Source organism: Populus euphratica, unplaced genomic scaffold, assembly GCF_000495115.2.
Source record: "Populus euphratica unplaced genomic scaffold, PopEup_1.0 scaffold21.1, whole genome shotgun sequence".
Lineage (NCBI taxonomy): Eukaryota > Viridiplantae > Streptophyta > Magnoliopsida > Malpighiales > Salicaceae > Populus > Populus euphratica.
The window spans coordinates 799,739-827,623 of NW_011499887.1; the positions used below are offsets into that span (position 1 = coordinate 799,739).

General features: G+C 36.1%; 5 protein-coding genes across 14 annotated transcripts; 4 read left to right on the forward strand and 1 right to left on the reverse strand.

Moving 5' to 3' along the window:
• Positions 1–990: 990 nt before the first annotated feature.
• LOC105130503 (HBS1-like protein) lies at positions 991–7,052 on the forward strand. Of its 7 annotated transcripts, XM_011033046.1 has the most exons (14): positions 992–1,185; positions 1,376–1,461; positions 1,812–1,973; positions 2,360–2,581; positions 2,817–2,894; positions 3,596–3,697; positions 3,788–3,801; positions 3,832–4,107; positions 4,221–4,331; positions 4,434–4,918; positions 5,043–5,211; positions 6,007–6,249; positions 6,341–6,475; positions 6,638–7,052. In XM_011033046.1, the coding sequence occupies exons 2-14, from the start codon at positions 1,383–1,385 to the stop codon at positions 6,767–6,769; spliced, it is 2,208 nt and encodes a 735-aa protein (XP_011031348.1). In that variant the 5' UTR covers positions 992–1,185; positions 1,376–1,382; the 3' UTR covers positions 6,770–7,052. The 7 variants fall into 7 exon arrangements, with proteins under 7 accessions (XP_011031346.1, XP_011031344.1, XP_011031350.1 ...); XM_011033045.1 differs by having other exon boundaries at positions 3,788–4,107; XM_011033044.1 differs by having other exon boundaries at positions 991–1,185; positions 1,373–1,461; positions 3,596–4,107.
• A 1,125-nt stretch (positions 7,053–8,177) lies between these two features.
• LOC105130505 (uncharacterized) lies at positions 8,178–11,233 on the forward strand. 3 transcript variants are annotated; one of them, XM_011033052.1, is made up of 5 exons: positions 8,179–8,388; positions 9,252–9,932; positions 10,098–10,173; positions 10,714–10,788; positions 10,950–11,233. In XM_011033052.1, the coding sequence occupies exons 2-4, from the start codon at positions 9,275–9,277 to the stop codon at positions 10,748–10,750; spliced, it is 771 nt and encodes a 256-aa protein (XP_011031354.1). In that variant the 5' UTR covers positions 8,179–8,388; positions 9,252–9,274; the 3' UTR covers positions 10,751–10,788; positions 10,950–11,233. The 3 variants fall into 3 exon arrangements, with proteins under 3 accessions (XP_011031353.1, XP_011031354.1, XP_011031352.1); XM_011033051.1 differs by having other exon boundaries at positions 8,178–8,388; positions 9,252–10,173; positions 10,714–10,750; XM_011033050.1 differs by having other exon boundaries at positions 9,252–10,173.
• A 1,706-nt stretch (positions 11,234–12,939) lies between these two features.
• On the reverse strand, positions 12,940–15,547 carry LOC105130506 (zinc finger protein 622-like). The gene is made up of 5 exons (XM_011033054.1): positions 15,280–15,547; positions 14,124–14,699; positions 13,859–14,028; positions 13,452–13,670; positions 12,940–13,282 (listed from the first exon to the last, which is right to left on the reverse strand). Exons 1-5 carry the CDS (start codon positions 15,382–15,384, stop codon positions 13,126–13,128), a joined length of 1,227 nt encoding a protein of 408 aa, XP_011031356.1. The 5' UTR covers positions 15,385–15,547; the 3' UTR covers positions 12,940–13,125.
• Positions 15,548–16,272: 725 nt separating this feature from the next.
• On the forward strand, positions 16,273–21,892 carry LOC105130507 (flocculation protein). Of its 2 annotated transcripts, none has more exons than XM_011033055.1 (13): positions 16,273–16,711; positions 16,809–16,864; positions 17,031–17,146; positions 17,815–17,930; positions 18,022–18,149; positions 18,580–18,762; positions 19,483–19,747; positions 19,906–19,985; positions 20,246–20,282; positions 20,376–20,451; positions 20,549–20,652; positions 21,031–21,127; positions 21,212–21,892. In XM_011033055.1, exons 1-13 carry the CDS (start codon positions 16,408–16,410, stop codon positions 21,564–21,566), a joined length of 1,917 nt encoding a protein of 638 aa, XP_011031357.1. In that variant the 5' UTR covers positions 16,273–16,407; the 3' UTR covers positions 21,567–21,892. The 2 variants fall into 2 exon arrangements, with proteins under 2 accessions (XP_011031357.1, XP_011031358.1); XM_011033056.1 differs by having other exon boundaries at positions 20,549–20,634.
• A 792-nt stretch (positions 21,893–22,684) lies between these two features.
• On the forward strand, positions 22,685–26,732 carry LOC105130508 (COP9 signalosome complex subunit 5b-like). The gene is made up of 6 exons (XM_011033057.1): positions 22,685–23,171; positions 24,361–24,642; positions 24,722–24,869; positions 25,073–25,152; positions 26,194–26,271; positions 26,369–26,732. The coding sequence occupies exons 1-6, from the start codon at positions 22,752–22,754 to the stop codon at positions 26,456–26,458; spliced, it is 1,098 nt and encodes a 365-aa protein (XP_011031359.1). The 5' UTR covers positions 22,685–22,751; the 3' UTR covers positions 26,459–26,732.
• The last annotated feature ends 1,153 nt before the right edge of the window (positions 26,733–27,885 follow it).

Here is a 27,885-nt window from a genome sequence, read left to right on the forward strand (position 1 = left end):
AGACCTGTTTCTGCCAGGTTGAGTTGCTGCCTTTATGGCCGAATTCCTCAACTCACAGATCTGTTTCTGCCAGTTTGAGTTGCTGAATTTAAGGCTGTATCTGCCGCGTATAAGCCCTTTTTTTTTTTTTTTTTGGGTATAGACTTTTCGTCTCCCTTTCCTTGTAGGATTGTTACTCTTTCTTCCAGTCCAGTTGCCGCAAGAAATCTCTCCTTGGTTGCCGACTTACAGGTGCTGCAAATCCTCCCCTGCAAGGATTCTGCACCGACCCTGCTGCCAGCAGCTTCTGCCCTGTTTCCACGGCTGTTTCCTAGCTCCCTCCTCAGCCTTCTAGCTCTCTATTGTAGGCAGGCAAGTACTACAATGGAGTTATGTATTTGGACACTACCTGCCTGGCAAAAGGCCTATCAAGAAACAGTTTTTGGATTACTTGCAAGGGGCCCTTGAGATTAACTGGAAAACGTCATCATTATGTTGAGAAAGAGCTGAAACAGAAACATTTCCCAGCACTGTCAGTCAATTCCAAACAGACTTACATGAACTGACAACTATGAATCGAATTACAGAATTTCAGAGTTAAATAGATTTTTTTCTTATCTTCAACTTGCACAACAGTTAAAATTAATTTTTTTCCTTAAGTAATCTTAAGAACATACCATCCATATCAATATGATACATTTAAGAAAATTTAGAAGTTACCCCACATTATTTTTTTATCAAATATTATTAAATAAAAATATATATATTTTTAAAAATTTTATTCTCTTCTTTCATTTTTTTTAAATAGGTTTTTTATCTTTTAAAAGTTTTGGTTTTTCTTTCTCAATTTTATTTTTTTCTTACTTTTTTATCATTCTTATAATAGTAAGTTATTTAATCCAAAGACCAAAATTTAAAAAAGTAAGTTATTTAATTTTTAGGGATAATATTGATTTTTTTTGGAAAATTAAAATGGTATATATAACATTGATGAATCTATTGAAACAAAACTGAAATCCACTCTAAATAAAATTTCTTTCATAACCAGTAATATATATTTCTATGTTATGATGGGGTGAGAGAGGAACAAAAACAGAGAGAGAGAGAGAGAGAGAGAGAGAGAGAGAGAGAGAGAGAGAGAGGAGAAAAGAAAAGAAGCATCTTCTAGGCTCTGCTTGCTTGCTTTGCCACTGCGATTTCACACAGGTCAAAGTCCATTAACCCTAAAAAATCTCCAGTTCTCCTACTCATCCTCCCAACCCCGCTCTCCTCTGTTTGGTTTCAGATAAAATCCCAGAAAACAAAACCAAAATTTCAGTGATTTCTTCACTCTTTCAGATCAAAATCAGAACTTGCTTGGAATGCTGAGTTATTTTTTTTTATTTGTGTTTAGCAGGATTAATATGCCTCGTAAAGGGAATTACGGATTTGATTATGATGATTACGACGATTATGACTACGACTATGATGTAGGAGATCAAGGTTAGTATAGATACGTTATATTAATTATTTTTTGGGTAGCATTACTAATAGGAAAGGTATGTTGAAAATCACTGAGAAAAAGATTGGATTTTTAAGAGATTTGGTTTGTGGTTTTCTCGAATTACAATTTCAATTATCCAAATAACCTTTCTAATGAATTAATTAGGTTTTTCTGTTTTTTTTTTTAATCTTAATGAGTGTAAGAATAGAAAAAAGCTTTTGAATTTGTGCATAGAAATATAGGATGATGTACATATAAGTTTATGTTTGTTGAAGGGGATATGATGTTGATGTTCTTCAAGTTGTTGATATTGTAATTGCTGGTTGTTTGGAATTTATTTGTGTGACAGTTGAAGCACCTGAGCCTAAGAAAAAAACGAGTAGTGATAAGGTTCGGGTATGGAGTTGCCCGATTTGCACTTATGATAATGATGAGAGTATGACTGCATGTGATATTTGCGGTGTTATTCGAAGTTCTGTCCCTGGAAAATTCAAGGATGACAAGGGAACAGGTATGCAAGTGTCCTTTGTTAATTATAGGAGTACTATGATTGGTTCCGTCTATTATTCTTCTTTGTAATAAGGAATAAGGGAAAAGTATTTTTCATAACATTCTAATTCTTTTCATATGGTGCTTTGCTTCTTGAATAACTTAGACGCGAGTATGTAAGGAAATTTTGTGTTTGGTTTTTTTAACTGCTTTCTGCTTTGTCTCACTTTATCCTTTTCTTCCTGGATAACATTAGACACTAACATAGTAGGCATGCTTTTGGTAGTGCACAAAGTCAGATATCATTTTTTGGTTGATATCACAATGCAGTCAGCTTGCATCTCTGTTGTTATTTAGGTTTCCTTTCAAGCTGGTTCTCCCTTTATAGAATAGATCTCTTTCATGCAGTTGGCATTATATGCAAAGATTCTGGAGTATCCATTATGGCCAAGTCTCTTTTTGCATCATTGCCACATCGGACACCACAAAAGGCTGTAGTAGGTCAGCGGCAGAATGATGATTTTGTGACAGAGGAGGGCAATAACTTCCAAAAGCTTGGGAATTTCCAAGGAAAATTTGATGAATTCCATAAGGCTTTTAGTCCCCATAACCGCTCCCATTTTGATATAGGTCTGAACATGTTTTATAACAGGATGAATTGATGAAATCAGTAGATATTAAAGACCCATTTTCTTTAACTTAAGAATCCTTTTGGATGAAGCTGTTATATATATATATATATATATATATATATATCCAGCTGGTGGCTGTTTTTTGAGGTCATTTTGCCATTTTGCTTCTCAAAACTATCATTAGATCTGTGGCTTCTGTGTGTGTACTGATGTTGCGTATATTACTTATACAGCTCCTTTCAAGTTTGATTTCCCATCTCCAGATGACATGGTTTCTAATGGGTTACGATCCTCCAAAATTGGATCTAAAGGTATCCTTTTATTTTCAATTTTGATAGGTCACTTTGGGTCTGGTGCCAAAAACTTTATTTCCTTGATTTCTAAAAAGATTAAATCCTGTTAGGAATGAAAAAAAAAAGAGTACCATCTTGCTTGTATAGCTGCCATTGCCTGGTGCAATTATGAGTATCTACAATTTCTCCCTTCCAGTAATCTAGTTTGGTGGACTACATCTGGGTACTGGCATTTTATTCATTCAAAGCATCCTACCCCTTTCGGCTGAGTACCACAGGGAAATAACTTGCATAACATTATAGCTCAACTGTTTATTTTGAGTTGCTCTTATCAGGACTGTATGGTCTGCCATAAACACATAATCAAGAGAAGGTTGAATCTGAACAAAAAATTATGTGTCCTAACTTGCAAATTTAAGGCCTTGAATTTCTTATGTGATAGAACAATTTCCTATTGAAACATGTGAAGATAGAATATGCCACCTGCCTTGCAATTTCCCACAGTATATAACTTGGCATTCGCATAGTTGGTTTGCATGCATAAACATAATATATATTTCTTACATGTGTGTGCTTGTAATATATGCATACTCATCATGTTCCTCGTTGTTTTCCAAAACAACAATATAGTTAAAATAGCTTATTTTCAAGAGCTTTCCAGTTCCTTTGTGAATATAATATTGCTTCATCTTTGTTCCTGTGCTGCCTTTTTATTGCAGCCAACCTTATTAACTCCAGATCTCAAAATGCATCCGCTGGCATTTCTGAGACTGTTAAAAGCTCAGATAAATCATCTGCCTCAATTCCAAAAGGCAAACAAGGTAACATGGATGACAGCAATCATTTAATGAACGGAGCTTCGCAACCAAGTTGCAAAAGTTCTGATAGTTCTTCTGCTTCTATTTCAAAAGGCAGGCCTGGTGTTGACGAGGGCAATCATAACAAGAATGGCGTAGTTGACACTCAATCAAGTGATGAAATTTCAGATAGCACATCTTCATTGATGCCAAAGGCCAAAGATAAAAGTGTTGGTTATATCAGTTCTTCAATAAATGGGGGCAAGTCTCTTGGTCTTACAAGTAATTTGAATGACATGTCTTTGTCTGATAAATCTGGAAACTCAAATAAGGCTAGTGCCAAGAGGCCTAAGTCATCTGCACATTATCAACCTGATAAATGGATGCTCCCAGACAAATCAGAAAATGGTTTGACACAACTGAATCTTGCTATTGTAAGTCGGAACTTTGGTTTAGTCATTCACTCCAGGAATTTGTTGCTAATATCTTCAATAATGATATGTTACCAGTTGCATTAATGATAAACTTCATCTATAAATGATTATAGGTTGGCCATGTTGATTCTGGCAAATCAACACTCTCTGGTAGACTGCTACATCTTTCGGGACGGATAACCCAAAAAGAAATGCATAAATATGAAAAGGAGGCCAAGTTACAGGTGATGTTAATAAGGTTTTGCTTCTTTGCATGGATGTGCTGTTCAAATAAAAAAACAATCATAATAATACTTGATTTTGGTTCTTTTTGGTAATTCAAACAGGGCAAGGGGTCATTCGCATATGCTTGGGCATTGGATGAGAGTCCTGAAGAAAGGGAAAGGGGAATAACTATGACAGTCGCTGTTGCTTATTTTGATTCCAAAAAATATCATGTTGTTGTGCTTGATTCCCCAGGCCATAAAGACTTTGTCCCAAACATGATATCTGGCGCAACACAAGCCGATGCTGCCATCCTTGTTATAGATGCCTCCATTGGGGGTTTTGAAGCTGGAATGGACAGCAAAGGGCAAACTAGGGAACATGCACGTCTTATTAGAAGTTTTGGGGTTGACCAAATCATTGTTGCAGTTAACAAAATGGACTCAGTAGAGTACTCCAAAGACCGATTTGATTTGATTGGAATGCAACTTGGAACATTTCTTCGTTCTTGTGGATTCAAGGATTCCTTGGTGTCATGGATTCCATTGAGTGCTGTGGAAAATCAAAATTTAGTTGCAGCTCCTTCTGATGTTCGTTTATCATCCTGGTGAGTTCGCTTTCAATTTATTTACAAGAAATATTTTCTGTAATGGGAGCTATAAAAAAGTCTCACTAGCATCTTAAAATTATTTCTGGGGTGTTGAAAATTTATCTAGGTAACTGAATTGCAGGTACCATGGATCTTATCTGTTGGATGCAATTGATTCTCTTCAGCCACTGAAGAGAGATTTCTCAAAACCTCTTCTCATGCCCATATGTGATGTAGTTAAATCATCTTCACAAGGGCAGGTGTCAGCCTGCGGTAAACTGGAGGCTGGTGCTCTTCGGAGTGGATTGAAGGTATGGATTAAAGTTGCTACTTCTTGTGATAACACTGACTTTAGACTTTCTGAAAAACAAGTGATTTGGTTCATCATTGAGAAATCAATTGGATGGGTGGCTTGCATTTTTCCTAATAGAAACCCATCATACCAGTGCTTCTTAGTATGGGCAGTTGGATTCCTTGCATTAAGGTTAGGCTTCAATAATTAGGTTCAATATATGTACCAATAAATGTGCACATATAGATCCCAAAACTTGTGGTGGTCTTCACTTGAATGTTTCTGAACTCTTTCTTTCTGTCTCCCTGGAAGGATGTGATTAAGGTTGAAGAAATTTACAGAAATGCTACCCAATTTTCTCCTTGAGAGTTGAGAGTTCATGCTTCAACTATGTGAGAATTGTTCCTTAGTGTGTGTTTTTAAATGTTGATTTTTGCATAACATGGGAAAATTTGTTGAGACATTCGTGAGTTGATCATAGGCTGTCCCTGAATCATTAATGACCCAGAATTTAACCATCTTCACATTTACTGTTCTTACCCTTTGTTTTTTATTGGTGCTGTAACTGGCCACTGGTTTGTTGTCTCGACATTTTCTCCTGGACAAGATTAGTTCCCTAGCCTGAAAATATAATGTTGGGGTACTGAATGTCCATTATAAAGTGCAGATACTACTTATGCTTAAAATTTATACCGGTGGTTGAATTTTTGGTGTTAATAATAAACATCCTGTTGGGGTTATATTTGTCTTTTGTTTTGGCCATTGTTTATCCGTGCTGGCACTATAACCACATATTTTAATTGGTGGAATGCAGGTTTTAGTTATGCCATCAGGAGATGTGGGGACAGTACGCACCCTAGAACGGGACTCTCAGATTTGTGCAGTTGCAAGAGCAGGAGATAATGTGACTGTCAGTCTCCAAGGCATTGATGGAAGTAATGTGATGGCTGGGGGTGTTCTATGTCATCCTGACTTTCCTGTTGCAGTTGCAAAACATTTTGAGCTGAAAGTGCTCGTCTTAGATTTTTTGACAATCCCAATTGTCATCGGCTCTCAAGTAAGCTCGTCTCTATGAAGATATGTGTTTTTTTAATTTTGTTCCAGAGCATCTCTCTTTTACAGTGATGATCTGATCATTCAAAGTGCAGTTGGAATTCCACATACACCATGCAAAGGAGGCTGCAAGAGTTGTTAAAATAATATCAGTACTTGATCCAAAGACCGGCAAGGTGTCAAAGAAGGCACCTCGCTGTCTTACCTCAAAGCAGAGTGCCATAATCGAGGTGGATTGAATTAAAAAGAATGATAGTTTCTTCCATCAATTTTTACACAGAAATAGCAGTGAATTGAAAAAAAAAAAAAAACATGAACGATAAATTCTCTGTCAACATTGACGCCGAAACATCCGTGAATTGATCTCATATTTGTCTGTTCACTAATTTCAGGTGGCTTTGGATGGACCAGTTTGTGCGGAAGAGTTCACGAATTGCAGGGCTCTTGGAAGGGCTTTTTTGAGAACATTAGGGAAAACGGTTGCCGTCGGAATTGTAACAAGGATAATTGAGGATCAGGAATAGCTAGCAACCATAAGAGGAAGAAACCTCAGTGTTTAAGATGTGAACAGGTCTCATTGCTAGAATTCGCCACATCTGGCGACAGGCTCTCGAGCAACCTCGCAAAACACAAGTAACAGCTACGCAGGGGGGCTTAATCTTTGAGTTTTGATGGATCATTTTGTCTGTGGGTTGCATCAATATTTATACATCTGTAAAAAGGGCAGCCTCCTATGTTGTAATGTAAAATTATTTGATTCTTTTCATTGCATCTCTCATTAACATAGGTCAAATTTAACCGCCTCTAGTTTTTGTCCATCCCAATACTATTTCTTTTCTTGTTTTGCGTTGACCACTATCCTCAATTCATTTATCTTGTCAAAGGTGCTCTGAAGTGGGTGCTGCTAGTTTCGCCATTGAAGGCCATTTGGGACCATGCAAGCAAATATGAGATTGAGATTCCCTCATGCTAGGGATTAAATAAAGGAATCGTGCCGTGCATGCTTGGCATGTGTTTGATCAGTAGGTGAAGTCAGTTCATTCAAGTCCATTTCTAAAATAATTTGAAATGAAATTCAGATCGAGTCAGGTTCTGTTTATTGAATAATTGAGTTAGATTAATAATAATTAAGGCATTGAGTTAGATTATTAATAACTAAAGGGTTGACATCCAATTGTAGCTTTTTGATGGTTTTTAAAATAAAAACAAAAACAAATATTTTTTTCTTTTTCATATTTTTACCGAAAATGATGCTAAATTATTCATTAGTTTTTTTTTATTCAATTTGAGTTTCTTTATGGTTTATATTTTAAAAATAACTCATACTAATTTCTTTCTCAAAATAGCATTAGCATTTTAATTAAAGTAATGGTTATCTTTTTATATTCAACTTAGTTTAGTAAATCGATTTAAAATATAATTAATTCAAGATTTTATTCATGTCAAATTTCAATAAAAATAAAATACAGATGAGTTTAATGAGTGATAAGTTAATTTAAAATATAATTATTTTAAGATTTTATTCATATCAAGTTTTAATAAGAATTATGTGAGAATTAACTATCATTTAGATAATTTTTTCAAAATAAAGTTTAACTTTTTTATTAAAAAATTAAATAATATTATTTTAATTTTTATAAAATTTTAAAACAATTTAATTTTTGATTAATTAGGGTCAATTTTACTTAATTCATAAGACCGAATTTAATAATTGTGATTCATTTTAAAATATTAAATAGCGATAATGTGTAATTAAGGAGCATGGGATATCAAAGATTTTGTTTCCAAGACTTTTCTTTTTTTTTAAAAAAAAGATCATGCATTATTTATTACATGAAAGTTATGGTCAATGCATGGAAAAGGGTAATAACGTCACCGAGTTATGTTGATTCTTGACCTTTAATGCAATATCTTGTTGGTGAAAATAACCAAAAAAATTGAAGTAAAAAAATGGCAACTACAAAAAAATAAAAAATAAAGACTTTACCTTTCAGGCACACAGACAGATACAAGTGGAGAAAGAAGAGAAGAGAAGAGAAGGAAGAGAGGGCCTTCCTGCTCCCGAAACTGACTTCTCCAATCTCTTTAGTCTTTTCCCCATCTGGGTTTTTCATATCATTCCCAAAGTTGCTGTCTATTTAAGGTTATAAACACTTCAATTTTTCTGTTTTTATTTTGATCACGTATATTGGTTTTAAGTTCTACTTGATTAGCTGGTTTTTATATATAATTTTTTTAGTGGAAAGAAAATCCTTGATTTTGGGTTGTTTTTTGTTTTACTACGATGATTTTGATGAATGTTAGTTTAATATTTTTTTTTAATTTTTTTGCTGTTGACCCATCATTTCGAATTGGTTAATTTGTTTCTCTGTTTGTTAATTTTGAGAAAAATATGTGTGAATCTGATAGGGTTATTGGGTTTTTAATGTTTTTGAATGGTACCGATTTGTTGATTGATTGATCAATTTTGATGACCATTTAACTTAGATGCTAATGCATGCTCTCGCTACTAAGCATGGCAAGTTTGATCAAAGGGGATTATCAGGAAGTCTTGATTTTGAAACATTTAATTTAAGTCTCAGGGCGAGTGTGAATTCGATAGTTTTTTATGGACGTTGTTATGACGATAATAAAGTGGTTCTTGAGTTTAAGTTTCGCATCTGAAGTGTGTCCTAAAAAAAGGAATCAAGTTGATTTGGTTCAATTCAAAGTTATAAAATATTTAGAAATTATTAGGATCAAGTGGGGATTTCTTACTGAAAATGGAAAGGTAAGTGGTGAAGATGACAAGTTACTGATTTGCTACTTTGATACAATGATAATGTAAACTGTTTTTTCTTTTTATTTTTGTTCTATGTGAAGCTTTCTTCATTTCATGTTATACAAGATCGTGGTTTGTCATATCTGTGTTTTGCATAGGAGCTTAGCTTACCATATTCAGTAGTTGCTACATTCCTCTTTTCAGTTAGTTTGCTGTCTGTTTGAGTTTTCTTAATGTCCTTGTAGATTGTCATTTGGAGGGGTTGATCATGGCCTTTGAGCCTTATTTTCTAAGAGGCCCCCCTGCCAATACTATCAACATAGAAGATATTCAATTGAATACCAACTGGGAAGATGTGATTTGTCCCATATGCCTGGATTTCCCTCATAATTGTGTACTCCTCCAATGCTCATCTTATGATAAAGGCTGCCAGCCTTTTGTGTGTGATACAGACCATTTGCATTCAAATTGTTTGGGTCGTTTTAAAAGTGCAAGTGGTTTGTCATCCCTTTCAACATCTGATTCAACTCCTGCAACAAATACTCAGCCAGCAGTAGCAGATAGCAGTTGCAAACTAGTTTGTCCGTTGTGTAGAGGTGAAGTCATAGGGTGGGTTGTTGTTGATAAGGCTCGTTTACATTTGGATGAGAAGAAGCGTTGTTGTGCAGAAGAACAATGTACATTCATGGGAACATATTTTGAACTACATGAACATGCTCAAATAGAACACCCGCATGCTCGCCCTTCAAAAATTGACCCTGCTCGGCAGCTTGATTGGGAAAATTTTCAGCAGTCATCTGAGATAATAGATGTTTTGAGCACCATACATTCAGAAGTGCCACGTGGAATTGTTCTAGGAGACTATGTGATTGAGTATGGAGATGATGATACTGGAGATGAGTTTGAGGACTTCCCTGGAGATGAAGGTAACTGGTGGACTTCTTGTATCTTGTATCAGGTATTTGATAACTTCAGAAATTCAAGAAATAGAAGAAGGGCAAGAATAGCTGATACAAGGAGAGGAAGTCGCCACTCAAGTTATGATACTTCAAATTCTGATGAAGGCTCTGTAACATCTGTAGACTTTGCAGAATACAGATTAGATGAGACTGATGATGAGTTCCCAAGTTCAAGTGTCTCCTCCAGGGGTAGTTCTGGTCATCGCAGGTCAATAAAGCTACCTCTTTTCTTACATCTTGGGTTTTTTTTTTTTTTTTTTTTTTTATGTTCGATTCATCTCTGGAATTAAAGTTTTCTCATCATGATTATTTGCATTATTTTTTTTGGGTGGACATTGGGCACAGAAAATTGTTGCACATTTGCTACTATACAGGGACTGATATACAAATCTATAGGCAACTACTTAGTGGAAATTCTGGTTACCTTTGATTTTGCGTGATTTGCATTCAAATGAACATCTGACAGTCACCAAGTCAAATAAATTGAGAGCACAATAAATGCACTTTTCAACCATTTCTGATACATTAATCAACCTGGGTAGTTTTCTTGCTGGGTGCAAAACTTCATGTGCATTAGAAGCATTTTGACAAGGTTATGGGTTTGAGGTGTATCTGTGGTACAAGCCATGCATGTAAAGCTAGTTTATTTCAATTGAGAACTTCAGTTGTCAGAATAAAATTCTAGCAATTGCTAACTCTTTGACACTTTCTTCCAATAATTTTATACTTACTATTCTATATCTCACAGTTCTCGAAGACGGCGCTCTCGCTTCTATGACACTTAGGTATGTACTTGATCGTGGATCCTTAGCTTGGAAATCAGGTAGGTTCCTTTTTCTGTAGAAAGGCCCATGCTTGCCAATTTAAGAGTGCACAGTTATATTCATAGCGGTGTATCCTACATCTCATTGAAATTCAATTGTGCACTCCTATTCGCTTACCTAAGATATTATACTCACTAAACCCCATGTATTGTGTTAGCAGCGGCTGTAATTAAAGTGCAGCAAAGGATCGAAAGCAAAATGTTAGGGATTCCGCAGATAGTGTTGGTCTTCAAACATTTAAAAGTAAAATCCTGACCCCATCCTGTTGTACATGTAAACTAGACTTGCTCGTTAGACATGAATTTTTGTATTTGCCATCTCCAGGTAGTCATATGGCGACTAAATTTGTTCTTCGGATTTTTTTTTCTTTTTAATTTGAGATTGACTATTAATTTCCTTAATAGAACTTTGATTATCTTAACTGTATATATTCTTTTTCTGCTACTGCTTGTCACAAACTCATGGATTAGCTCACCTTCTCCTGTCCAGCAGAGATACGAAGCATATTTTCTGGCATGTTATCTTGGCAGTAGTCATTTGAGTAATGACTCTGTTATTTTCTGTTCTAAAATTGTCAAAGAACCAATTCAATTAAAAATTAAAAAACTTAAACTTAGATCCCGAGAATGGTTTTTTATTGCTTTTTTAACGCCTGAAACTTTTATAGATTTATCATTAATTTATGTTTGATTTTATTAATTTAATTAGATAAAGAATAAGATTAAACTAGAATAATTTACATGACTCGTTAGCAATAATTGCATGTGCAATTAAAGTACCACTCAAGAAAAAATAATGGCATCTTCAATTCCTACAATTATTCTGTTTGTGATTCCTGAAAAAGACGGCACGGATTCTACCTTCAGTATATTCTGTGGTAAAAGATGCTGTCTAGACCCCAGTGGCAGCATCTGCCGACGTCAATATTTCCAAAATCTGCTCACGTCAGTTGGCAAATTTTCATTTTAAAGCAGACTCCGAAAAATACATGAGGTGACATGTCCACTGAAGATCAATTGAGCTAGAACTCGTCACATGGAAAAAGGGGTAGGTTTTGTATCTGAGCTGATATACTCCAGGTTTCAATAACCTCTTATTGTAAGCCCTAAAATGATGCTCAATTCCACCCTCGCACTGGACATTTGCAAACATTGACCTGAAGAACAGGACTGTGCTTTTAGACATTTGCAAACGTTGACCTGAAGAACAGAACTGTGCTTTTGCACCTCGAACCTACTTCCAAGTTCAGCAATTCAGCAGTTTTAAAGGCATCCTTTATCTATCTTCGACTCCCAAAACAATTATTAACCAGAGATAACCGGCAGGCTCTATATCTCGGCTAGAAAAAAAAGTTATTAAAAAAGTACTGCAATTATGAAATATTAATTTCCCAATCCAGCTAAATGGGAAAGAAGCAAACAAACGAGACTGAACTTAAATATTATATCAATGTAGCAAACACTTAAACAAGTAGATGGCAATTCGAAAGCAGCTCACAATAGTGAGCTGATATACTCCAGGTTTCAATAACCTCGGATTGTAAGCCCTAAAATGATGCTCAATTCCACCCTCGCACTGGACATTTGCAAACGTTGACCTGAAGAACAGGACTGTGCTTTTGCACCTCGAACCTACTTCCAAGTTCAGCAATTCAGCAGTTTTAAAGGCACCCTTTATCTATCTTCGACTCCCAAAACAATTATTAACTAGAGATAACCGGCAGGCTCTGTATCTCGGCCAGAAAAAAAAGTTATTAAAAAAGTACTGCAATTATGAAATATTAATTTCCCAATCCAGCCAAACGGGAAAGAAGCAAACAAACGAGACTAAACTTAAATATTATATCAATGTAGCAAACACTTAAACAAGTAGATGGCAATTCGAAAGCAGCTCACAACAATGAGCTGATATACTCCAGGTTTCAATAACCTCGGATTGCAAGCCCTAAAATGATGCTCAATTCCACCCTTGCACTGGACATTTGCAAACGTTGACTTGAAGAACAGGACTGTGCTTTTGCACCTCGAATCTACTTCCAAGTTCAGCAATTCAGCAGTTTTAAAGGCACCCTTTATCTATCTTCGACTCCCAAAACAATTATTAACCAGAGATAACCGGCAGGTTCTGTATCTCGGCTAGAAAAAAAAGTTATTAAAAAAATACTGCAATTATGAAATATTAATTTCCCAATCCAGCCAAACGGGAAAGAAGCAAACAAACGAGACTGAACTTAAATATTATATCAATGTAGCAAACACTTAAACAAGTAGATGGCAATTCGAAAGCAGCTCACAACAGTGAGCTAGAATTACAAGAAGATGACGACATGCCCTGATCTAATATGGGACGTTCTTGGGCAGGTTCCAAATAACGTTATTCTTCATGTTAATTTTAGTCCGCATGGCCTCTGCTGATCGACTCACTTGCTTCATCACTTTCATCCTCACCATTTGCTCTCTTGACTGGATAGTTGTCAGCCCCATGCTCCGGTATCTGAAAATTGGAACAAAGTTAAGACGCCATACCACTGCTTCTGTCAATTTATTTGATTCCTAATACTACTTGGGTAAAGGGGAAGAAAGTGCGATTTCATTTAATTTCAAACTGTTTCCTCTTCAATATCACGATCATATTTTCTGAAACACAGAGATTGAAAGCACACCTGGACGCAAGTGCAGCAGCAACGGCTATATGATTTGCATGCGATGGTCGTGGCTTTTGGCGATAATAGCGCAAGTATTCTCGGGAACCTAGTGTTTTGGATGACACTTTATTACCAGATTTTGTGGTTATAATTAGCTCTGAACCACCACTACCAAGCTCAGCAGTGTTGGCCATGTCACCTGATGCAACAAGTTGTCTCCCATCCTCAGCCACATAGCTGCAACCAGGAAACAAAATAGATACACAATATCAAAATAAAATTACAGATGAAAGATTAAAAGAATTGACTAAAAGCCAAGTATTGAACAAGATAACTCTGCTTCTGATTATATTATCATTACCAGAAATTATGATAAAAGAAATGGGTTTTATATGAAATTAACTGCAGTTAATGCTGAGACAAACCTGCTGCTATAATCATAGAAGTCTTCTAACTCAGCTTCCTCATCCTCATCACCATCACCATAATGTACTTTGCAGTGACTTTTTGCTTCCATATGCTTCCTAACTGCTTCCAAGCTGTTGAAAGGTTGACGCTTGTCATTGCAGTACAAACACATGAAATCCCTCTTCACCTGGTGAGGAGAAAATAGCATAAAAGTAAATATGACTTCTAGAATAAAATAAGAATATGCTGCGCAAATAAAGAACATAGCATGTAATACAGTACCTTGAGGCCAAGATAAGTAAGAAGACCCTGTGGATCCTTCAAATACTCAACATCAGGAATAAAGAACCCATGATGCTTATGCATATGAACCATGCAGCTTTCTATGTTATCATGCTCTTGATCACACATGAAGCAACACGATGGGTCCAACAACACATCATCTTCATCATCCTCAGCAATATCATCAAGGGAGGCCATCTCATTTACATTCAAACCAGTCAGAGACTTTGTGGTCTCAGCAACCAACTCTTCATCCGAATCAACTTCTTCCCACTCATCCTCACTCTCTTCACTTTCTCTAACATCTGCCTCCCTTTGCACAACACGCTTATTCACCTCCCGTCGAGGAAGCGGTTTAATCACAGTATTCTCCTCTTCCTGGTTTGTTCCTTGAGAAGCTCGCAGTATGTGGCTCCTTGATTTAAGGTGCTGATCATGAGCTTTGGAACTTCGATATCCCTTGTTACATAGAACACAGCTATAAAGCATAGGGGTTTCATTCTTCTCTTTCTCTTTAGCAATTGCAGACTGTCTAGCCACAAAAAGCGCTTCAGTCACTCCCGGAACACCAGCAACCTACATTTTAACAGAATCCCAGAGAATGGTAAAAATTTGAGAACTTCTCATGATTTTTTTTCAAGGAAAACTATATCATTAGTCCTCTTATTGATATCACCAATTACCGAGAAACCCTAAGCAAAATCTGTTATTTTAATCTCTGACTACACGATAATGTTGATTCTTCTGCTTTGTCATGTAATGGTATTTACAAACACAATGGCTTTTGCTATACTTCCAAGTTATTTCTTATAATCAACACTTAGCTTAATCTCCATCAAACCACAAAAGCACACCACTACGTTAGCTTAACATCATTACAGCTATCAACAAATGAAACAAAATAAAATCATTCACTCAACAACAATCAATTAAAACTCTAAACACTGAAAAAAAAAAAAGAGAACACAACAATTATTATCACTCAAAATCTCAAAATTTTCCACCATTATAAGCATGTCTCTTTCATAAAAACAACAAAAACCCAGTGATGTAATAAACTCAAACTAGACTCTCAGCCCACAAAACCCCGTCTAAAAAACATTAACAAAACACAAATAAGCAAAGAAAACACTAAGAGAACAAGAAAAAAACCCACCTTTCGTTTAAGATTGTAACGGTGCCATTCAGACTTGTAGTGCAGTTTTTGTTCAGCATCATCATCGAATTCTTTATTACAAGCGTTACAAGTTAATCCTGGCATTTTATTCTCTCTTTTCTCGGCTTTCTCAGTTCGATTTCTCGTTTTTTATAAGAGAAAGGGAGGCGAAAATATACGACCGCTGGTTGTCGGCGAGATTGTTTTACAAGACACGAGTCGTTCGTTGCGCAAACCCCTACGATTGATCGATCAGCTTTCGCTGAAACCTCGGAGAGTTGTTCATTTTTATTGAAGTGGGTGGCCCAACCTGTTTATTGCCCATGGGCTTTAGGCCTATTTAACTTAATGATGAAATTATAGCCGTGATAATAATAGTTACAGTAATTTTTATTTAAAAATATATTAAAATGATATTTTTTATAAAAATAATTTAAAACAAAAATAAAAAAATTAATTTTTTAAATGTTTTTAAAACATAAAAAATATCTATTAATTAAAAATATCCTTGATTGCAATACCCAGCACATTAGATTAATAGGTCATCCACCCTTGCATAAGTTATGTTAGTGAAAAAATCAGAATTCAAAATAATATTTTTTAAAAACAATTAGTTTATTTTTAAGTAAAATAACCTAGATTAATTAATCCTCTTCTTAATCTCATCTCAAATTAAATTTACCATCAAATCAAGTTTTATAATTATAAAAATATGCAATAATCTAAAAAAAATTACTAGGCTATGTCGAGTTTATTAGGAATCATTTAATAATTTCTTTTAATATTTAATATACAAGAAATAACTTATTTTATTTGATAAAGAAACACAATTTGTTTATCTTCTAAGTTCTAATTAATTAGTTTCACTGTATTCATGTTTTTATTTAAAAATAACAATTAAACTATAAGATCCAATCTTGTGACATGGCATCAGCCGGGTCTTAAACCAGATTAATTCGAGTGGGGTTTAATAATTATAATTTTAACCCATCAAACTCTTACATTTGTAAAGCACCCCACCACCAACAACATTCCTCTTCTCCCTTTAACGAGATCCATCCACCCCCGGATAACTGCTCCCTCTCTCTCCCTACCTGAAAATTTTCCAATTTCAAACACTGAGTCACGATGTCCGCCATTTCTCGGCCTCCGAATCGACTCACTGAGTTCAAATCAGGTGGAAAAATTGTTCGACCCAGGCGAACCACTACCCGTCCCACTCCATACGACCGGCCTGCTCCTCGCCTTTCCCCTATTTCCACTCCTCAAAACCCTAATTGGCTTTCTCGTTTCATTCTATCTCCTTCTCGTATAATTGCTACCGGTGCCGGAAAAGTCTTATCCACCGTCTTCGGCTCTGAATCCTCCGCTTCCTCCTCCTCCTCCTCCGATGTCGACGAAGAAGAAGAAGGCGATTCCGGCTCTACTTCCGGTATTGCAAATTTGATTTGGTTATTAGTTTTTAATCAAATTCGTTTAGAAATGTTAATTTTCAAATTATGAAATTTCTGGCTCGTGGCTTTCTGTAGAGGGTGAAATGGAAGATGTCAATGACGGCAATGGTTCTTCTCAAAGTGATGAAAAGGTAGTTTTTTGTGTCCCTTTTAACTTGAATGAGGGATTTTAGATACATTGCAGATGTATAATTTGATTTTTGAGTGTTTTGTGATTTAAATTAAGCTTATTTTCTTGGCATTTAAGAGCGTGAGATTTGTGGTGATTGATTTTTTTTTTGTGCGTGTGGAAATTAGGAGAATCAGACAACTGAAATTGTTAATCACTCGAAGAAAGATCTCCCTGCTGTGGAGTGGAAGACTGCGACATTGCGCGTAATTGCACAGCTTCTAATGCAGGAAACGTTCTCGAGGTAATTGGGAATCTCTTACATTGTTTCTTTAGAAACATCTCGCATGCACATTTACATTGCTTTTTCTTGAGTCCATGTCATTAGGACCCGGAACTAGGATTTTAGGTATGAGGGTTCCAGTGTAAAACATACTAGGGTGCATTTGAAAATAAAATAAATGAGTGATAGCTATAGAACAATAGGTAATTTCTTTTGGGAGGGGGGCGGTGTATGTTTTCTGTGAAATAAGCCTTAAATTCAAGGGTAGATTAAAAAAAAAATTAAATGTTTTCATGACTAAAATAAAATTTGTCAAACTCTTGGGGGTGCCATTGTCTGCTCAGCTATGCTGTAGTTCAGCCGTTTCTTGTCATCAATGCATTGGAACCATCTGTTCTGGACTTTTATATATGACTGCTTTTGTTGCATTTGTGTTAATTCACCTTGATTCTTGAACTATCTACTCCAAGCATTTAACTTAGTTATTGAGATATAAGGTTCAAGTAATAGTTCAAATTCAAAACAATACATTGGTAATAACTATCATGGTTTATTTAATTTGTGAAGCCTTGCTGAAAATTTTAAATTCTTTTGCCTACCGCTAACATTGCTGGAGATTATTCTTTCTTTATATATTCAGCCTTGGTTTGATTACAAATTCTGAATTATTTTCTTTTCACAATGACCAGGGAAGAATGCGACAGACTAACACATATTATTAAATCGAGAGTTGTAGATTCTCCCATCACTGGGAGCACAAAAGATGGGAGGCCAAGTAAGACTCTGGAGAAGACAGTTGGCAATGGTATTGTTATTTTGGATTTTTCACATTCAAAGTACTTAGAAATTCATATGCCTAGTGGTATATCTTGCTGATTGGTTTAGCCCTGTTTCAGATGTTGATACACCTGATATCTGCAATACAGCTGTTACAGAGGCCAAAAAATGGTTTGAGGGAAAGAAATTGGGGTCCAATTCAAAGTCAGTGGAGTATGGAACCTGCATTTTGAACACTGCTCCACATGTTAGTAATCCTTTTATTTTTATTTAATCATAGTATAAGGAATTTATGATAACTACAATAGTTGCTTCTTTAGATTATAGTGACGTGGCTTTGTATTTAATCATATTTTACAACGGGTCATGATGATTTTAGATTATTCCATGCAATGGCAGTTCCCTTGTCCTTGTAATTCGTTTTCTGTGAACGTGTCCATTATTGCTCATTGAAATGTACAGGCTCTCATAATAAGTTGACTTGCTATCCTCCTTTGACCAATTATTGTCAATGTCCATGCATTGATTTTTTTTATTATTCTTCTTTTTGTAGATTCTGTTTTCACTAGACCAAGGAACTAAATTGTGCAAGTACCTTAACACACTTGTTTTATTCAGCAACTGCTGTGAGCTAATTGGTGCACCCCACCTTTTTGCTATTGATTTTTATTGAACAGGCTACTGAAGGAGAAACGGGTTCACCGGTGGATTTGGCCAAAACTTACATGCGAGAGCGTCCACCTTGGGCATCTCCTTCCACAGACCACATCCAATTGCAATCACCACCATCAATGGGAAAAGAGCTTTTCGTGGAATCAACACCATTTTCAGTCAGTGGCAGGTCATTGTCCCAATCAAAGGTGCTGTATGGAAGTCTCTTTTACTCTTCTCCATTTATTTGTATAGTTATAGACCCTTTTATTGCTTTTGTTGTAGTGAAAGGGTCTTGGAGTTTGATAGTAAAAAATGATCTTGTGAACTTCAAAGGGTGTTTTGTTTCCACTTTGACTTAGAAATGCAATTTAATGATCCTGCCCTGGTTTTATTAGATAGTCATATTTATTTCAGGGTGATAAAGCACACATCCATGAGTAGTTAAGTCAGGATCAGAAAAGGAATGAGAGTTTCTTGAGAATCACGCGCTTATTTTTCTGGCTATAAAGTGAAATTCTTGACAAATGCTAGTTCTGTTTGAATTTGAACAGATTGATTAACTTTTTTGAATTCATTGGAAAGAAATTGAGCAAGGAACTCATAAGATGTATTATTAGAATTTAATTTTTGTATGTGGAAGAAAGGACAGGATAAGATGAAGGCCGTTACTCAGTTTTGACCCTATTGTGGTCATGATGGGGTACTGGAGGGGAGAATTTTGTGGTAGTCCTACTCTTGTGCACTTTTGATAGAAGTGGCATCTCTCATAACTCTTCAACTCTCTTACCTTTAAATCATGTGATGGCCTCTGAGGGCACTGGGAAGAAACATGAAAATGATGTGCTTTATGCAATGTTTGCTAATTTTCTCAAGGTTATTGCTCTGTACAGCTTAATTTATTGTGATATGATGAAACTTGAATGCAGTTGAGCAGGGGTTTCCTGGTCACTGGTTCCTGGAATATCCAGGAGGAACTACGTAAAGTGAGATCCAGGGCAACTGAAGAGATGCTGAGGACTCGACCATCTTCCAAAATGGATTGGTCTGCATTAGCTTCAGCTTATAAAGGAAGCCCTAGTGTATTGGGGGCTGGAGAATTTAGTGGTGCTAAAAATAAACTTTCCAACTTCACACAATTAATAGATGTACCTTTGAAGTGGGGAAGTGCAGCAAATAATTCTGGCTTCACAGGTGTGTTTTTTTACCTGCCTGAGGGAAATTATGTGAATTGTAGCCACGGTCACCAGTGCTATAACATGTGGATTATTTATGAAATAAAACCTACTTGGTTGAAGTCTTTTTATCCAAAGAGAGGGGGGGGAATGAAATCTCATTTTCTTCATTTTCAGATACTCAGATGGCACAAGTTAGGTTGCAGAATGATGATTTTTCACCTAATGCTGCTACTTCTGTTCCTGAAAAAAGTCAGGTAACTTGGATGCGGGATTGGGAATTCAGTAAAAAGTTTTTCTTGCTCATTTGGTATATCTATTAATATTACCGTGAATAGCTCATAGGAATCACAAAAATTGTTTTTACCATTCCCTATAGCTAAAGCAGTTCAGTTATGGAAACCTTGCATCTTATTCTTCTTTCCTTCCTTTTAAGTTTTATTAGAAAATAAATTGAAACTTCTATTATTAGAACTAAATTAATCATGTCTGATGATTTACTAATATGTTCATGAAGGGTCTGGGATCAACACCGACCACTGAGGGAATGGCAGGTGCTTTTTCCATAACCACTGAGTTTTTTCTCTCTCTCCCTTTTATTCTCTGGTGATTACTCTTTCCTGACAAATTGAAACCAATTAATTTAGGATTGCGGGATGGCTCTGAAGGGATATCAAGCCATGAACAACAGCAGCTCCCAGAAGAAGTGATAGTAAAACAAAAGTTAGCTTCCCCTTTCCCTGATTTTCTAAAATCCTATGGGCTATGAAGAGGTCTGTTGTCCTTTCTTATGATTTCCGCATCTCTCTATATGTCATAGTGCTGATGCTGCCATCACCAATGGCCCCAAAGACATTGAGGAGACTAGCCACCCTTTGAGCTCTAGAATGGAACGAACTGTACAAGGGAAGAGTTTTAAATCTGGTAACATCGCAGTAGAAACATTTTATGGACAATGTGTGGTTTATTACTTGACCACGTATGGAGGATTTTAGTCTATTTGTTTCTCAGTTGCCAGGCTAAAAGCTGCTTCTATTTAGATTTATGACAGAGTGGTTAGGATATTAATATGAGACATATGCATCGATTTCATTGTGTCTAAATCCATGAATTAGAATTTGGGAGTATACTTGGAGCTGAATAAATATGGAAACATGGTTTTGCAGAATGCCCTGTTCTAAAGTTCTTTCCGTTAAACTATGGCCCTAACATTCTATTGTGTTATTTGTTTCTTGGATGGACTGTTGTTTGTCAATAAGTAGTACCTTTTCTCAAGCTGATCCTCTCTAGATGCAATCCCAGATTCAATGTTACTTGAAGTAAATTTTTCAGCATCCAAGGAAGTTGCTGGAAGAGGCGATTCTGTTACTGTCAACGGCTTCCCTTGTTCAGCATCCAGGTGAAAATCATGGCTGCGGTTGTATTTTTTTTACTGCTAATTGCTTACTGTACTTTTTGTTAATACCGTTTTCTTCTCTTTAAGTTTGCCTGAGGCACAGGAAAGAGAACAAAAGCCTATGCTGTCTGGTGAAGAGCACAATCCAGTTGGTCCAGATCATGACAAGATGACAAGAACTGCTCCTGCCGAGGAAACCTGCAAGCTACTGAGTGAGGCTTCCATGGAAGTGCCAAATGTAAATGAAAATGATAGTGTTGCTACTGACTCACAAGACAGCTCTAGCATGCACCAAGAAGGATCGCTGCGGGCTCGGGCTCGGGCTCAACGAAATCCAAAACGCGGCTTGGGGTCGTCCAGGACAGCTGGTGTCAGTGAGAAGCAGCAAGGAAGAAGCGTGAGCAGCAGATACAACAAGAGAGGCAGGGGACGGGGTAAATAATCCTAAATCATGTCCTTGTACTCTAGTGTAAAATTAACTGTAAACTAGACTAGAAAGGGAGGATTGTGCCACGACAGGGCTATATTAAAGTTTAGCGAGATTCATATAGCTCCTAGTTTAACATTAACTAAGCTGGTTTCCCCCCTTCAATCGGGTGTTTAGTAGCTGTTAAATTTAGGTATTGATGTCAGTCCAGGGTGAGGAATTGTCTCTGTTTTTGCACAAGATTTGCAAGCTGTAGTGAAATTAATTTGTTTTGTCTTCTTTTTTTTGGTATAATCTTTGGTTTGTGTTGAATTTAGTGAACAGGCAGCTATTTTCCCTCTGATGAAATTTTGTTCTTTTTTTTTATTAAATGATTCTTTTCTAGGCATCGAAGGTTATATACAGATCATAGAACATCTCACCGGTATTTCTTTTTAGGCGAAGTACACAACCCTTTTGGCTTGCAGCCTAGTTTTAACCACAACTTTTTACAAGTTTCAATCCAAGGTTGATAAAATCATTCCATGGTTCTGTAAATTTTCAACTTCTAAGAGATTTTATGAGGGACCTGCCTGGGTTTACAATCATATGATCGGGGTTTTATAAAACCTGATATAACTCGACAAGTTAACTTAGTAATTTACTGATTGATTCAGAACTTAATTCTAGTTTAGTTTTATATAGAATTGTACGAGAATTATTTGATTACACTCAAGTTTTATATAAGATTGGATGAAAATCAATTAAACTTGTTGGACTTTATTGTTAAAAATCTGGTTTGATATTTTTTAAAGAAATAATGTTTTAACCACACAAAAAAAATCATGATTATAAAACTTGATTTGGTTCATCACGCGGTCCAAAACTCATCTTATTTAAATACCATAAAATTAATTAAAACTTCGTTTTTTTACAAAAATATATTTGCCAAACTCTATAGAATTTTAAAAGAATACCTGACAAAATTAAACTTTACCCCCACCTTGATTGGCTTATAGGAAGTTTTAGATAAGTTTCCTTCGGAGTAGAAATTTGAAATCCAAAAAAGGACTAAATTGTAAACAAAAATAAAAATGTGGATTGATTAATAACTTTGGTTAAACTATAAGAACTACATTACAGTTCACTCTAGAGTTACCTTAACCCCCACACTCCCTGCTTCTGCTACATAAACCTTCCCTCATCTCTCGCGAAAACACCATGGATCCCTACCCTTCTTCTTCCATAGCCCAAAAGACCTGGGAACTCGAAAACAACATAATACCTATCGACACAGCAACCCCGACAACAAAAGACACTCCTTCTTGTTCTTCATTGGACGCGATTTTTTACTACGATGAAGCAGCACAAGCGAAGTTCCAGAAAGAAAAACCGTGGTCTAATGATCCGAATTATTTTAGGAGAGTGAAGATATCTGCACTTGCGTTGCTGAAGATGGTTGTGCATGCTCGATCAGGTGGGACTATTGAAGTTATGGGATTAATGCAAGGGAAAACTGATGGGGATTCTATAATTGTTATGGATGCCTTTGCTCTTCCTGTTGAAGGGACTGAGACGAGAGTTAATGCTCAAGCTGATGCTTATGAGTATATGGTTGATTATTCTCAGACTAATAAACAGGTTTGTTTTTTATGTGATTGCTTTTGGGGGGTTTTTAATTAGGAAGTTCATTGCCTTTTGAGGTTATTAGGGTTTTGGATTCCTTTGTTATCCTTTTCTCTTTCAAAAAGAGGAAAAACATTATTGGGTTTTTTGAGTAATTAGGGTTTTGGGGGTTTGTATTGCTGTGGTGGTTGTGTGTGTGGAGAATGGTTGCATTGTTAGGATTTTGTGATTTGTTAAAAGGAGTAGAACCCTAAATTTGTAATTTGAGTTAGAAAAGTAAGTGTTTTGAACCCTAATCCGGAGCTTAATTGAACCGAGGATTAGTCCCAAGATATAAACTTTCTTACTTTTTATATTATTTAGAGGTTTTTTGGGGTTTAGGAATTTGTTTTGTTATGGTTTTTTATGAGTAGAGAACGCCTGCATTGGTGAAATTTTGTGATTTTGAGTAAAATATAGACCCTGGGTTTTCAAGTGTAGCGAATAGTTGCGTTGTTGCAATTCTCAAATTTATTAGAATGAATTGAAACCTTGAATTTATAGTTAGAGTTAGAAAAGAAAGTTTCTTAAACCCTGATTCAGAGCTTAATTAACCTAATAATTTGTTCCCTAAATATAGAAATTTCTACGTTTTATATGTTTGAAATGGCAAATTTTTAGCTTTATGTCTCGTAAGTGTGTGGAACTCCTAATTTATACTTGCCAAGCAAACTAGCTGAAAGGAATTCCGTGAAGACACCATTTAGAAATAGTTGGTAGCCCCAATCTGATTGTTAGACACATTCTGTACACACACATTGTGGCTTTATGTATGAAACCTTAATGTCTGATAATTGCTGTTTTTATTTTAAGGGATATTCAAGTGGTCCTAGGAGTTTGTCTTTTGCATCTTTTTGTTGCAAGGGAACACTAGACGTGAATAGTTTTTCTGTTATGCTTGAATCACCTCTAATTTGATCTACGTTGTAACTTGACTACTTGTTCTTATTTTTTAAGAGTAGGATTTAAATCCTGAACAGTAGCACACAAGGTTCCATATTCTGTATTGACACATAAACTGACTCCTTAAAATATTTCTTAAAGATGGATAGAAGCATTATTTATAATTTGTAATTTGTAATTCATTTATTTCCATGTTTCCCTATTTATTAAGGCTTTTGCCCCCTTTTATTGACAAAAAGAAGAAGAAGTGGTGTTTATGCAGGCTGGACGTTTGGAGAATGTTATTGGGTGGTATCATTCACATCCTGGCTATGGATGCTGGCTTTCGGGTATTGATGTTTCAACCCAAATGCTTAACCAGCAATTTCAGGAGCCATTTTTGGCAGTTGTTATTGATCCAACAAGAACTGTCTCAGCTGGGAAAGTAGAGATTGGGGCATTCAGGACATATCCAGAAGGATACAAACCTCCAGATGATCCTGTTTCTGAATATCAAACTATTCCTCTTAATAAGATTGAAGACTTTGGAGTCCATTGCAAACAGGTTATTATATTAACCTAGACTGCTTGCCCCTGAGGTTTCATAGTATTCCATTGTTGACTAATGCTACTTTGTTTTGCAGTATTATTCTTTGGACATCACATATTTCAAGTCTTCTCTTGATTGTCACCTCTTGGATCTTTTGTGGAACAAATACTGGGTGAATACGCTTTCATCTTCACCTCTCTTGGGTAATGGAGACTATGTTGCAGGACAAATTTCTGATTTAGGTAATTTCAAAATTATTGTTTTATTTTTCTTATATGCAATTTTCTTCTAGTTTGGATTCATGGTTAAAATTGAGTGTAGCTGTAAATAGTTGAAAGACCAGGGTACTTAAGGTCTATGAGTATCAGTAGCTTATATATGAGATGAAAAGACTAGGGTTTTTTTTGTTCTATCAAGAGGCAATAATCATCCATTTGTCATGCAGCTGAGAAGCTGGAGCATGCTGAGAATCAATTGGCACATTCTCGATTGGGACCATTAATGACTCCTCAAAGAAAGAAAGATGTGAGTATCGTTTCCATCAGTAGAGTTATATATCTATGTTAATTCAGAAGTATAACTGTTAACTCTGCTGATCTAAGCTCTTTCGCACCAAAAATTAACGTCTCTGTCAACCACAGAATAATTCCACTTTACTATTGTGCATTATATTTGGTACTTCATTGCTGTATGGCATGCAATACTAAAGGATAGGTTTTTTTATCTGATGGGACATCTAAAGACTATTTCCCCATTATGTCTATAAGAGGAATAGGGCTTCCTCTGTGTATTCTGCTAAATGTTTGGTCTTTTGCATAGATAACTATACGTGAAAAGTGACATAATGGGTGCCTAAAAATGTGCAATTGATGCATTCAACTAATAGGTTTGCTTTAGTTTTATTGCAATGATGAAACTGACGCAAGCATTGTTGAAAAAAGGCATTCATCGAACTGTAAGACAGCCTCTAAATGTGTTAACCATCGTTGCATCATGTAAATGTTTTGGACCTGCTTTAAACTGTACCATTGTGGGTATCACATCTTCTTTTGGTCACATAACTTTTTTATTTTCGTTTCTGTCCTGGGAAAATGTTTGGTCCTTAATATCAGGGCATTAGCCTGCATCAGTCATGTTGATATCCTATGGTGTGGAGAAGTGCCTCTGTAACATGTCATGTACCTGAAAATTTTGCATGAAATTCCACACCCAAGGAAACGTTATGAAAATATACTTGGCCTGAGATGCTGTCCAACTCTTCCTCTTGTTGGAATTATTTGTTCGGGGAAAGGCAGTGTACAGATACTGATTTTATGTTGTATGGGCTAGAACTAGAAGATAATTCTTTTCTCAGATTTTGTCTTCAATGTTCATCATAGGACCCTAGTTTCCTAATAGGTGCTAGCAATGTCCCATGCATGCTTACATTTTTTTTTTTCCCTCCTCATGCATTTCCTATTGTTCTATTCAGTACTTTTGCATCCTGCACTTCTATTCTTTTTTTATATAATTTATGGTCTCTAGTCTCTTTGGTGGTAGTTTTATTTGGGATTTTCAAATTTGCAGGAAGAATCTCAACTTGCTAAAATTACTCGTGATAGTGCTAAGATAACTGTGGAGCAAGTTCATGGCCTAATGTCGCAGGTAACTGGCCAATCCAATTTTTAGATGCCTTCCTAAATTTGAAAAGTTTTATTATTTAGGAGAATTTCATTTTTTGTTCTTGCCTTTTTATGACTAGGTTATCAAGGACATCTTGTTCAACTCCGTTCGTCAATCAAACAGATCTCAGACAGAGCCATCTGGCCCTGAGCCAATGGTTGAAACCTGATTGATGTTGATTTCCTCCTTGGTGCAGCAACTGATGGATGTTCCTTTTTTCTGCAGAGCAGGTTAAAATTGAAAATTGACGGTGAAATTGGAATTTTTTCCCTTAACTTTAGAGGCCGATGTAAATCGTATCAGCTTCCTTCATTGTTTTATTGGGAATCTAAGCTTTTGTTTGTTTTTCAACTCAGTGACAAGGTAATTTAAATATAGGAACCATTAACAATTCTTGATTCTTATGCAATTTATACACCAATTTTTTTTTTCCTGAAAACAAACCTTAGCCATTCCTTCCCTTTAAATCCAGAATTTTTAGAAATATATTTTTGAATGTTGAAGTGTTGCAAGTTATCAGGTCTGTGAGCAGAAACAGGCAGGGAGGACTTTTTAACCTTTGACTAGATGAGAGCGTGGGTTGTATCTACCATTCTAATAAAGCCCCTTGCGTGTCGAGTCATTTGCTTAAGGTGACCTTTTTTGCTTTGAAAAATAGCTGCGTGAGATATCAGATTACCTCTTATGAAGGCAGGTTAAATTGGCTTTGCGTTAATCATTTGGATTCTTGTCCCGGTTTTTTTTTTTTTTTTTTCCATCTTGTACTGCCCCAATTGAAAACTCATAGCTCAGTTTTATAACCTTGAGCCGTGTTCGAAGTCAAGAGAAGGTCGCAAGGAAGAAGGATACAATGTATCTTGAAGATCCAACAAGAGGGATTGAGTGGCTGAAAGAATTACATAGTATATTAATAGCAAGAGCAGCCAGCTATCTTTGACTGGCTTTGAGCCCTACCATGCAACTCAAGAAATAATTTCTAGCCCTTCATTTTATGGGATCACTGTCTTGTCTGCAGAGTCAGCTGCAGCTGCATATGGGCAACAGAGGAGGAAGGGAACACAAGATATGTGAAGGACACCACAATTGTTACGCAGAATATGTGGAACCAGTATTATGCAATGCAACACACTTGAACCACCAAAAAAATACAAAAGGAAAATTAAATGCGGAGAAAGGATATGTATTTTCAAGAAGAGTTGAAGAAATGGATGGTTGGAAAAGCAATGGAAAAGTGAAGGAAAATGAATGGATCATATGAAAGAACAGTGACAGCATTCAAATCCAATTAATAGACCCGTAGGGAAAAACATGGGGAGCCTTTTGTCTTCCTGTGCAAGTGCTATTCACATGCAAGGCAAGCAAGCACTTTGTTAGTTTCATTTTTCCTCTTATTGGTTTTTGTGATTGTAATCATTTGGATTTTTGATGCTGAAGTGTAAGGCAGACCCCAAGGGTTCTTCCTCATCACCATCACCATCCACTAGAGAAGGAAATGGCCAAGAACAAAAAGCAATACCAAATCTTCCACCTTTCATCCTTAGTGGGTCTTCTATGGACACTCTTAGAAATCATACCTTTCATGACTCCCCCCCCCCT